The sequence below is a fragment of the Perna viridis genome, chromosome 2 (assembly GCF_037379345.1).
Source record: "Perna viridis isolate PV_CMFRI_1.1 ecotype Kerala chromosome 2, ASM3737934v1, whole genome shotgun sequence".
NCBI lineage: Eukaryota > Metazoa > Mollusca > Bivalvia > Mytilida > Mytilidae > Perna > Perna viridis.
This window is the reverse complement of record NC_142446.1, coordinates 63013646-63026901: the sequence shown is the minus strand read 5'-3', so window position 1 is coordinate 63026901 and position 13256 is coordinate 63013646. Positions and strand designations below refer to the sequence as shown.

The 13256-nt window shown below is 32.7% G+C and overlaps 1 protein-coding gene across 3 annotated transcripts in view; it reads right to left on the bottom strand.

Moving 5' to 3' along the window:
* The window catches only part of LOC148626403 (neuroligin-4, X-linked-like), a 75991-nt gene that overhangs the window by 36317 nt on the left and 26418 nt on the right, over positions 1-13256 (bottom strand). The window contains exon 1 of one of the 3 annotated variants that reach the window (XM_088570368.1): positions 5889-6778. The exons of the other annotated variants lie outside the window; for them this stretch is intronic. Within the exon in view, the coding sequence (XP_088426494.1) occupies positions 5889-6318 (430 nt within the window). The 5' untranslated portion in view covers positions 6319-6778. Of the gene's footprint in view, positions 1-5888; positions 6779-13256 lie in introns of those variants that run through there. 3 annotated transcript variants of the gene reach the window in all.

Genomic DNA, 13256 nt, shown 5'->3' with positions numbered 1-13256 from the left:
TGTGATGGCTCTATTCGCTACACTGCCCCATCGGATCAAGTTGATACAGGGAAGAAAACATATGTATATATTTGGTCATTCCCTCCGCGGGACTCGAACTCGTATTGCTGTGACATCTGTGGCTACACTGTCTGCACAAAATCCAGCGCACTAGACCACTTGATTACTTGAACGTTGATAACACCAACAAAAATGTTGAAAACTGAAAACTTTGATGGCAAGTAGTACCTGGTGAAAGTTTTAAAAGCGTACTTCTTTCGATGGGTTGTTTTCGGCACGCCCTGTCAGGAATAAAGCGAGAAAATTTTGACAATGTTGTGGATATGAACACATTATGTCATTCAATAATATATGCATGCACTTGTAGAACTTTTGATGGTAAATTTAATTTTGGGTAGAAATAACACAAAGGCTAATCTATTAGAGGTTAAATATGGTACAACACCTTATTAAACAAAAGCTCTTTTAAGCAACAAATAAAAGGAAAATTATCGATCAAAAACGAAAACTTATGGCACACTTTGTGGACTCTGGTCATTAAATTCCGTCTTTTTTTTTCAAAATCAATCCAAGAGAGTCATTTAAATAGATGTTAAGTAAGTTTAACGCTTTCCGTTCGAATAAATTTTGATAGTCAAATAATATTTTAATGTCAGAGTTATCTCCCTTACTTTTGAATTCTACAGTATATTCTATATAATGTTTATGTCCTAAGACACGGGTCATATGAAAAGCCGCATGTTAGTTTTTGTTTACTATAACATTGCAAACAAAATATCAAAAATAAAAATATGTAGGCTTTTCAACCATGTATCACATTTTGCATGATTATTAGCTAGGGTGCAACTTAACTGTTTCCTCGTTCTAATTCATTTATGTTGCTTGTGAGCTCCATTTGATTTTTTTTTTGGGGGGGGATATTTTTTTGTTCTTTGAAATGTACGCACGTTTCTAATGGTTGCCCTCAATGTTATATATTAAATCAAGTTTGTGAGAAATGGAGTTTAAAATTCTAGATTATTGGAAGCAGCCTAAGATTTTTTAACAACTATACAAATTGCTATCCGCTATTGTTTGGAGTTCCCTCAATCTATTATAACATCACTCACATCACTTTATAAATCTGCTTCGTCAATTCCCGACGTCAAATGTCAAAATGAGAGCAAAATGATATTAAACTAATCGCAATTATGCCATAAAGACATGAATTTGATTTCGTGATGTGTAATAGTTTCCTTCAAAAAATAACAAACCTAACAAAAATGATTGTACCAAATATCAAGAATTTGTTAGAAACTAATTTTCTTGCTTGTCATCTTGATTTGTTAATCTTTCATTTTCAGTGGTTTGTGTAATTTTAAGACCATTGTGGTGTTATATCTGCGATTTCAATCGTAATCTACTCTCTAATAGTTTAGCCATCTATTGGCAATTCTATAATATTTTGGGATGGCAGGATTAGCTACCAAAGTTGAGTTTAATTGCCTTTAGATATACCATATTTAAGACGGAATTTAAAATTCAATAATTCTAAATAACCTAAGACCATTCAATAAATAGTACAACCGAACCCAATTCAAGTCATTTCATATGTGATTTCTATTAATGAAAAAGATATGTAGGTTTAGACTATCAAAATAAGGTTACCATTGCCAAAAAGCAATTCCTGTTAGTATTCATTCGCTAGAACAAACTGAATCATGCAATCTTTACAACTTAATTTTAAAAGCTACGTTTACATTGTTTAGTTTATATATTCTAAAGTCACAGACAGACAAAGTAGTTGTGATGTCTGAATAGTGCAAAATTCGAAAATGTATTTTTACGCAAATGCATTGTTTTGGTAATTTTAGAATTTTCTATAAAATACACAAGGAAGGAAATATATTTTTATTACAGAAGATCTGTGTAATGTTTTTACGGCATCTTGCTGAGGTACCCGAAATCTTGGTGCTATGGGGGAATACATTTAAGGTGAAATAAATGATTTTGTTTGTGTCTACGGAGTGTAAGTGTATTGTCTATGACAGAAATACATGTACATATCGAAATATGTTCTACTTTCAACCATTGGTAGGACTTCAAGGAGGGATCAAGATGGAAGTTAACATATATTTTGCTATGAAATATGTATTTGCATTGCCTGTGCATTTTTTGTAAAAAAAGTCTCAAATTATCTTAAAGAATGTACACCTAAAACCATATTTTCATATATATTTCGGGTGAAAAGAAGACATTTATCGAGAGGTATATGTCGTCGACACGCGATTCAAAAGGTTTTCGTTCATGATTCATTGACGTGTTAACACTTTTGTATGTGTATATATGTGTCTTAGATCTTGGTTTTGGTAAACCTTAAGTGACTCTTTAAAATTCGATATCATGTCTCAGCGTACGAAATCTTTATACTAAGTTTTGACCATATTGTCTTTTTTTAATATTCATAATGATTTAATGCATGCCCTCAATGTTCTAATTTATGAATTGTATATTGTTGTTGGGAGAAGACTTCATAAGTTGGTAAAACTTGTGTCCTATCCCTTTTGTAAAGTTTACAAATAAAATTGTTGTAAACTTTGACCATGTAAAGTGTGTAGTTCTATTTACTTTAAAAAATTGCAGTGTGCACTTTGGTTAAGATAAACCATCAAATAAGAACGGAAAGACATAGGACTAACCCAGGATTAAAACAGCGCATTGCAGATACATAGTTCAGTAGCAGCGACTTGAAATGGCTATGTGCCCCGTCCCGCGAGGACAAACATCATAGGAATGTTGTTGGTTGAGACGTAAGTACATATAATTTTACTAAGTAACTACATAGAGAGGTTGGCAAGTAGGTAGAAAAGAGAAATCAGAAAATGAAATTATGAAGCATTTACCGTAACTGTGCATGAAGTATTAAAAGTACAGGAATATAACTGAGAAAGGTTTCGTTCCATGAGTATTTACTTTTATATTACCATAATGTATAATTGAGTTCCTGCTATATGTAAACGTAAAATATCTTATATAAACATTTATATTACGTTAAACAATTAGATCACAGCAACTGTCAGCGCAATGCAAATGGTCACTGTCATCAACATCTAAAGAACGTCAACAACCGACGAATCTAATCACTGTAATGTTATGTGATGCATTTTATTTGGTCATATCAAGTCTTACAAAACTACTTGGCAGGAAGGTATGTAGGAACAATCATAAAGAAACATTATGAAACCTTTTTTGTAACAATGCATGGAATTTTAAAATCACAGGAACACAACTGGGTATTAAATAATGGTGAAATAAATCTAGTATCAAGAGTTTTGAATGATAATGGTACATGATCGTGCAAAAGTTGATTGTGTATGCAGTGATTTAAATGTCAATATTATCCAAGAGCAGAATCGAAGACATAAACCTAAACGAAAGTATTTTTTTTAACCCTAAATAGGTATATTGATTAGTTAATATACGAGGATTTACAACGTACTATCGAAAGATTTATTTCAGGAAAAACAAATTCAAGGAACAGTGCTGGCGTATTGCGTGTTCGAGATTGAACGATATTCAAGAAATATATCTACGACTATCTGCATGGCTATGCCAATCCAGAATTTCAGGTAGAGAGGTATAAGTAGAATATAAAGGCCAGGCGATGAAAGATAATTGCTTATGGTAGAATTTGAGAAAAAGTTCCATGTAATAAAAAAAAAAGTTCCAATTTTGGAGTGTACGCTCAGTACACCTTTCCATATATCCGAGGCTGTATATAATAGGTCAGCTTTCTCTCTATGGGTCGATGTATTCCAATTGTGGTTATTGCTACTTTTTATTACTTCTATTGAGCTAGTTTTCAATCTTACACCTATAGTACAAAGGTGTAACCTCAGTATAATGTAGATTATTAAAGAACGAGAGAGAAATGTTTCGTTTATTTTGTTCCATTGATTATTTACCGAAAAATAAACAGGTATAATTTATCTAAACGTTTTGTTTCAAAATAAAAAACAAAATATTATTAAGGCACGTTTATACCACTGTAAAGTATACTTTTGTTTCTGCTATATGTCAACGTAAAAAAGTTTATCTAGATATCTATATTATGTAAAACACTCAGACTACAACAATAGCCAGCGCATTGTAAATGGTCACTATCATTAACATGTAAAAACGTCGACAACCGACTAATCTAATCACTATAATGTCATGTAATGCATTTTATTTGGTCATATCAAGACTTACAAAAATGTATTTTCACAAATCGACTTAAAATACCTCCTGATAATATACCAATGGATATTTACTTGTCAGAATCCTTTTAGTATGTTATAAATTCTCATATTGGAGATCTGAACTACTTTGTGATTCAGCTGAAGGTCTAGTCTGGCGTGTATTTTTTTCGTATAACAACCTTTTAGTATTCACGACACACTTCAAGTTTTTTATGACGGTAAACATATGATAAATAGTTGATACAACTAACGAATATAGAACTGAGAAAGATAACGAACTGCAAAGCAGTATAACGATTTAAAATAAACAACTTGAACCTTTGGGGCTAAACTGGAAGGCTTGTTTTTGCATATGTACAAAACATGCTTTATTTTTGTTTAACAGCGAGAAAAAAAAGAACGATAATTAAGACCTGTACAATTGGAGATTGTACATACCGGCAAACTGATCACGTACATGAAGCACAATACAAAGGATGACATTTTTCACTGTGAACATATCAATTTAAGTCAGGTTCCTTTTGTTTGACATTCGAAAAGTTAGTGTGTTTTCATATCATTTTAAAAAACGTTATCATTACTTCTCCAACCGTACCGGTGATTTTATGAACTTGCTTTCCTTGAGCGTGGGAAGTCATTGGTTCAACATCCGGCTAAGTCATATCAAAAACCGGCACTCAAAACTTTACCACGAAGGGCATGACATAACGGAGATAGAGTGGCGACTGGCTGGCTCGGATATTAGTAATGTCACTGAGTGGGTTAAGATGACTACCTACGGGATATTTCTACTGCTTGAGTTGCAATAGAAATATGGCTCAGCGTATCACACATTTACAAGCAAAGTCAGTCCATTTGACCAAACCTTCTCGTCCGTGCTAAAATGCATGAGATGTATGCCATGTAACAGTAAACCACACTTAATCAATAAATCACTACTTTCCCCACCGTGAATGCATATCTTATGGGTAGTGGTTTATTCTAAAATTGACTGCTTGAAATAACTGAAGTTGTTAAGTATCTTTAACCAATTGTTGTCCTTGATTCGTGGGTTAAATTGTCCTTAGTGATTCCGCACATTGGTATGTGGTTACACATTTACTTATTTAGCTATGAAAATGTTTAGAAAGCAGCGACAATAATAAGTTAAACTCACACAGACCAATCATTTTAATGCATTGTTGGTAAAGAATAAAAATGACTATAAATGTTTTCCCTGAAGATTATTCTAGCCATACCAATAAAGGTAAACAGCAGTCAGGGAGGCAACACGAAAAACAAAACAAACAAGCAACTCATTTCGTCTCGAATTCGTTGATAACTGTATTGATATGATATGATTAAATAACAATGCCTGCTATAGTTTGCTTTCACCAGCATAAACCTTTACCCAGTGGCAAAGATTCAGAATCGAAGATTTATTTCATATACTAGTAGTCTATTCGAGTTTAACAATTTAATGCTATGGACACGAAGTAATGTATAAAACTATACTTTTTAAACAGTTGGTACGTTTTATACTACCATTTATCTTTAGTAGCATACAAACATTAAACATCAGTGAGCACACCATCATGTAACACAGAACAAAGAAACGGAAAGTGATGCATCACACATAGTTAGTAGTTTAAAGAAAGGTAAAATCATTGAAACGTAGTTGCAACTTACCATTGTTTGGAACATACACATTCAAATATAAACAAGATTCGTTTTTTCTCTCTGTAAATTCAATTATTCTCCAAAGGCTTATCCGTGTCCGTTTGGGTATTGATGATCCGTTTATCATTTCATCTCTGATATTTTTCTGAGGACATGACACTGACATAATATCCTTGCCTTCTTGTTTCAGATAAATTACAATTTCTGATGGTGGCATGTATCGGAAAGACCCTAGAGCGTAAGATATTCCGAAATATCGATGGGCAGATTTGAGGGAGGAGTCCTTCGGAAATTCTACAATTTTTCCTCTCAGGATACCCTTGTTAGTTCGAACTTCCTTATCTTCAAAAGTGTTACTTAAAACTTCCCCAGTATCACATCTAATGAAAATTGCCATAATAATTAGAAATACATTATATTCTACTTGTGAAAGTTCCATTGCGTTTTTGTTCTGCTAAACAAATCTTCATCACTTCCGTAAACAAATACAACAGAATTATCGATAGTCTTTTGATATGATCAACTACAGGCCTAAATCCCAGTAACACAAAAGTATTACAATGCTACTGAATCCTTTGAGAGTAATTAGGGGAATTGTCTCCTACACGACAAGCACTAACTCACACAATATTCCTATATATCCAGCTGTCCATAAGAAACAGATCATAAAGTCTCATCTTAGCAACATTAACAGTATCGACACATTGTAGACAAGCCAGATTCACCCATGCTTCTGGAATGTTTGATTGAATCGAAATAACTCGACATTATAGCTTTCCACTAAATAGACCGTCTTTGTATTAGTTAATTAAATTTGTTTTTCGACTCGGAGCTCTTCAATAATAATTCGATAAGATGGCTATAATAAACTGAGCAGCAACCACAAGAAGCCGTTGATTGAGTAACCATCGCTCTGACATATCACTATGAAGCCACTATAAGTTGAAGCTAAAGTCTACAGATTCTTTAATTACAGACAATTTAAGGACAATTTATTTACAAAAGTTCTTGCTATAGGAAATATAATGTTATAAAACTACATTGCAGAAGGCATAGTTAAAATGTATTCCAATTGCAGTGTCCAAAAAGGAGGACAAAATCAGTCCTTGAACGGAACATTGTTCAAATTTATCTCTAAACTATTTCAACTTTTTTCACATATTAAAACTGATTTTTTTAAAAATTTAGTGAATCATTTTTGATAATACTCGTAGACATTATGACAGAGCATGCCATGAAACAAATCAGCTGTATTTGGCAACATCATTTTTAAGTACATTATTTTCTCTTCAGAACAAATAACGCAACTTATGGAAGTATTTGATCAAACAGTCGTGTCAGCCCACAGCATCTTAGGCTAGAGTTAACACATGCCATTGAGCTTATATGATGTTCTGAATTTATGTTAATGTTCTTCTATAATCGTGTTATATGTAGAACTATGCATTATCATTATATAGATAGCTGTGATTTACCGAATTTTCCTATTGTAATGGATTTCGATATTTCACACTGTAAAATACATTCGGTATTTTCACTCTCGGGGTTTCTCCCGCCAAAAAGTCACACGAATATCAATACACCGTTCATAGAATTTAAATTCATGTTGAAAATAGCAATAAATAATGGATGAAATCTATATGATAAATAGTATAATAAAATGGTTATCGTGAATAATCAAAATATGATCACTCGTAAAAAACAAGTTCCGAAAACTCTTTAAATCTAGGCATTTTTCGGCACTCGTGATAATATTTTGGTTATTCACTCTTTCCAATTTTTTATCCTATTATTATTTAGATAATAGACCGTAAGGCAAATGTATGAGGAACATGACCGTGACATTGAAACATGGTTTTATTGAGGCAGATATTTCATGCACTTCGTGACAAAAAAGTACTCTGCTTTTCTGCTTCGGCACCAGTTCGCAGAAGGAATCATTCACAAGGAAGTAGGTGGATCCCTCCGTCTGCAAAACATGATTCTGAATCAAAAGTCGTCACTCAATCTCTTATGTATTCAGGATTTGATTTGCGTGGAGGAGAAGCAGTGTCTTATCAAAAGTATTTCGTACGACTCGGCCGGATATGAAATTCACAACTCTTTGCACTCATAATTGGGGTTTCAATGAAGGACCAGGAATCCCTCAAGCCATTGGGCAGGCTGTTGCTGACTCAAAACAACATTATACACAGGTACAGCGAAAAGTTGCCTCTATATACTCTTCAGTAATATTAAGTAAACTGACAGCTAAAACGAATCAAAACATACAGAGGCCAGAAATTCATCTCTTGTGACAGGCGCAAAAATGGTGGTGGGATTAAAAAAAAATTTGGAAAAAACTTATAAGCCCCTTTGGCCATAAATCTTTTGAACTAAGAATGCAAACTGATGTTCATTTTCCCTGAAGAACAGTATGTCAATCATAATACGGTATTATTTGGTTTTTTTTCTGTTAGCAACGTTTGTCAGTTCCATTATTTCATATATATATATATATATTTGACCGTATTCAAGAATGATGTCCCAATATAATAGCTTTGGGCTATGTAAATGCCATTTACTCAAATGTATATAGTCTTATTTATAGAAGCCACTGAAATATGATTTTATATTATATACTTAATAAAGATAATCCATTTTCCTTTACCCTTTGATGTCTCTGATGTCATTTTCATACATTTGTCATTTCACCGTTAAACTTACTATGAGTGTATGTTTGTATCTAAGTCATTCAAAAGTCCTTATTTTACTATTTATTTTCGTTTTTCCCTGCTATATAAAATGCGCTAAAACCTTTCTGATTGGATAATACATAGGAATTTCAAATCTTAAATCCTTTTCTTTTATGTTCCGGTTCCGGTTAGTCGAAGAACATGCGTGACAATTATTTCTGAAATACAGGGTTTGGGTAAAACAAAAAATGTTTCTCGAAAACATTGGGCATGCACATAATAACTATCACACAGTTTAGATAAAAGTGTACTACTCGTTGCAAACTCCAAAGTTTTATATATGCATGTTTATTCTACAGTAAACCATACGGAGCTTCCAAGATTTATAATGAGCAAAGTTTGAAAATGTCATACCCAATATATCTGCCCTTGGATTCTAACGGAAAAATACCTTCAATAACAGAAATCGATCAGCATATCACTAGATCCTTCTCATAATAGACATTCCACACAATTGATTATTAAAATGGTCTGTAAAGATAAGTTTAAAAAGTTAGTTAGAGGTAGATTTTTTAAATGTGAAATCATTCTTGGTTAATTGTAGAAATGTTCAAATAACACACACAAAAACAAAAACATCTCAACAAAACAAATGTGATGTTTTGAAATCAAAGTGATAAAAGATGACGGTATTTAGCTCATTCAATCACATAAATTTGCAAGGAATTTAAACTTTGTGATGCACTCATATTGACGTTGATGCTGTAAATATGCCCTTATCGGTACACTGTAAGGTATGAAACCCTCAATTTCTAAGAATATATTATACTTAATCAATTAAAATACATATTAAAGCAAATACCTTTAAATACCTTTTTCCAAATTTTTCTTTTACAAAAATACTAAAGGACGAATTTGAATAGATATCCCACATGTTAAAAGAAATATATCATTTAAACTATGTTTTTTTATATCTCCCAGGAAAAAAGCAATCCAAATTATCTAATTATCAGGTGTTTTGTTTTACCTTTTAATTCGATAATTTCGTTGTTACCTTTTATTTCTTATCAGTACTTTTTCCTTTTCCATGTAACATTACCCCAAAAATAATTCCCCACAGAGACGACTATCGCAAACATCCGTCATGTAAAAATTGGTGGCCCAGCTGTGATCCAAAACAAATACGGTCGAATAACACAATATGACGCGTCTATTTTATCATTTATTCCTAACCATTTTAGCCATATAATGTTTGATGTTATTTCTGTCTTTGATAACAATTTCTGACAATGCCCATTACTTTTATTTTTTAGTAATTGAATTACCTGACCGTAGTTTGGGTGATTTATTTCGGAATAAAGATTCAGTTAAAGTTATAAACGGACTAGACTTACAGCAGAGAAACGTGGATGGATTATGAAGTATATGATAAGAAACTCATATCAATTTAGTTTTTATTTGTAGTAGGGAGTAGATATCCCATGATATTTTACGATGTAATTAATCATCTGTTCAATACCACTGTATTTTAGTAAAAATGACCAAGACGATTTGGATGTATTTTTTTAATGTGCTTTGTGACACGTATAACAAATTGCAACGAATTGAGAAGTCATAAATGATGACATTTATATCTTTGGTAAATTGTCAGTAACGATATTAGATTCGTTTAATATTTTACTGATTGAGATTATTTTATACAATTCTTCAATAATTATTTACATTATAACATTTGATAACATGGATCATAAACCTTTCGAAAGTTCATAGGCAATCATTTTCGCGATTTTGTTCACTCAGATAAGACTAATACAAAAAGGCTACTTACTCGATTAACAGTTAATTGTGTTTTTGTTTGTTTTTTGTTTTGTATTTTTGTTTTAATGTTTCTTTTTTTGTATATGCAAAAAAAAAATAAACATAGCTATAGTGAGGGTTTTAAGCGAAAACAGAGGCAATGATTGTACATTTATAAAAAAATACAAAAAAATCATCAGTTAGAAATCTTGAACTTCTGCATTCTAAAACAAAGATACTGGGATATAAGTTATGTAAATGGTAATAATGAATAAAATAGCATACACAGAATTAGAAACTTTAAGATAAAGGGAAAATGACCTGTGATATGTTCATAATGTTGTTGCAATTTGTGAGGTAACTTGGTAAAAACTTTACCATTTTGAATACAAAAACAATTTCTTTTCTACCTAACATCATAATGAGTGTAACACTACATTGGACTTGACTTTTCATGAGCAACTCGGCAAGTGTTTCTAGAAAAGCAGAGGGCGCTTACCCTACCGGTGCACCTGGTCCATGCTCTCAGTTTTTAGTGGAGTCCGAGTTGCTCATTTACTTTTTTTGCTTTGTATGTATGATTTTAGTTACTTTATGTTCTTTGTTGAGTATGTCTGTTTTCCATGTCTGGTCTTTGTCCCTGGTTTGCATTCTTTTAATTACCCTATAACCTTGGTTCCCTTGATTACTCATGGAACAGAACAATGGTGTGTTTAAATTTGAAAATATCACGATATTTGCATGGTTACTACATAGAGAGTCTATTTAAGCTTTTCCCTATGCATAGTGTTACAATATACATTTAACAGATCAAAGATCCATTTAAATCATTTGCTATTGTATCCTTACAGTCCATTATTGAAACGTTTCTGTAGAGATGAATATGTTTTGTTAATGACATTAATTCATATTAATTTTTCTTGGATAGTGATATTCATAATTATCCCTGAACTGCACGACATACGCTGTAGTTCTTCTTTTTAATGGTCTACATTTTCTATGATTTGTTTTTACTTCCGCAAACTGTTATTGTAGAAATGCACGAAAAGTAACTTAATATCACTGAATACTCAGTTTAAACAGCAAATCAAAAGGAAAATTGCAAATGATACATCTGTAAAATCATTTTTGAAAAATTCAATTATTTCATTACTTCTAAATGAATAGTATGATCCTATGCTCTAATGGTGTAATAGCTACTATTCCTTCATAAAATCGTAACTTGAATCATTTTAGAGATAAATGTTATAGAATTGACATTGATGTAACATTGAACCTACGATTTATTCATCCTATTGAATGACATTAATTTAGTTTATGTGATGATGCTTGAAATAAAATTAGTTGAAGGTAGGTCCAAATCTGTGCTATACCTCTGTCATACCGGACACAATACCGCGCCCCTTTGAATTTTACTTCAGATATAGTGATGAGTAGTGCTCATTCAGGCACACGGTGTTAATAACAAACGGGGATGTTATACCTGGATTTCATGTGTTATTTTTTCAATTTTTCAATAATAGGACCGTTCTGCGTACTGCATGGAGCTTTTTCTGACTGCAAAAGTGATGACGTTTTAGAATGTTATTGAATAGAATTAAGTCACCAAAACAAAGACTTTTGCTTTGTTCTTCTTCTGCACGTTGAGATGTCCTGACGATTCTCGGAGACCGCCCATTCGATTTCAACCAGACTTGGGCAGAAAATCAAGCATGGACAGAGGGCTTATATACAGAATTTCAAAATGGCGACCGAATTTAAAATGAAATTAGTGTCCCTATATAATTATATGAAAATACCAAAAATGCTATTCTCAACCTCACTAGCGTCTTTTTTTCTTTCTCGAAAGCAGCCTTTTTTCAAAATGGGGTAAACATTGCATTCTTTATTCAATGATTGCTTCATTTTTGGTCTGAAAGCAGCTACAGTCAAACCTCGGTAGCTCGAAGTCCAAGGGACTATTGAAATGTGTTCGAGTTATCGGGAGTTCGAGAAATTGAAGTTCGTGTATTTCCGGATTTCTTTCGTTGCCGGACCGAGTTCGACGTTATCGTTAGAAATTGCTTATTTCCTCCGAAGTTGTGTTAGTTCATGGATCTTTTCCATGCGCTTTCGGAAAATTATGTTGATTTGTGGACATTAAAAATGCTGTGTTTTCTTTTAAAAACGTCCAGAGTGCGGGTTCATTGGTCAATAATTTGTTTTCATCCGATTTTCTTTCATGGTTTCATCATACTGACTTCGGAACATTCTCGAACTTCAATCAGTTTTATCAAAACTACCTAATTAGTGATGACATAAGTATTACCTGTAATGAACTAAAATGACACTGATTAATGATAGGGTTTCAGTTTTTCACACCTTATATTACCCAAGCTGACAAAATTGCTGACGAGTTAGTGCGGTTTATTCTCTGAGATTTATTACCGAACGGGCCGACCAGTCAGTTCGAGTTTTCGAGAAATCGAAGTTCGAGAAATCCAAGGTTGTTTATATTGATTATATAGGAGAAAATTTGAGTACTTTGAATTGTGTTCGAGAAATCCCGGGTAATCGAGCCATCCGATTTCGAGCAAGTGAAGTTCGACTGTATTTATTTCAAAATGACTGCAATATAGTGTATATATGGCATCCTTAATTAAATGGTGGCTTCATAATTTGGCTGAATCCTATTATTTTCGTATTTTGCGACTTTTGTGTGATGCTTGCAAATACAGTATCACTTGTTAGACATTTCATACTTCACGATGAACGTAATCAGCTCACTCTTAACGCGGGCAGATTGGTCTTTCATATATGGTCGTCAATACGATATAATCACGAATATGCAATATGTTTGGAGAACTCGTCGTCTTCGTCAGTTACATAAAAATGTCAACGGATACAAAAAAAAGCTATGCGTACA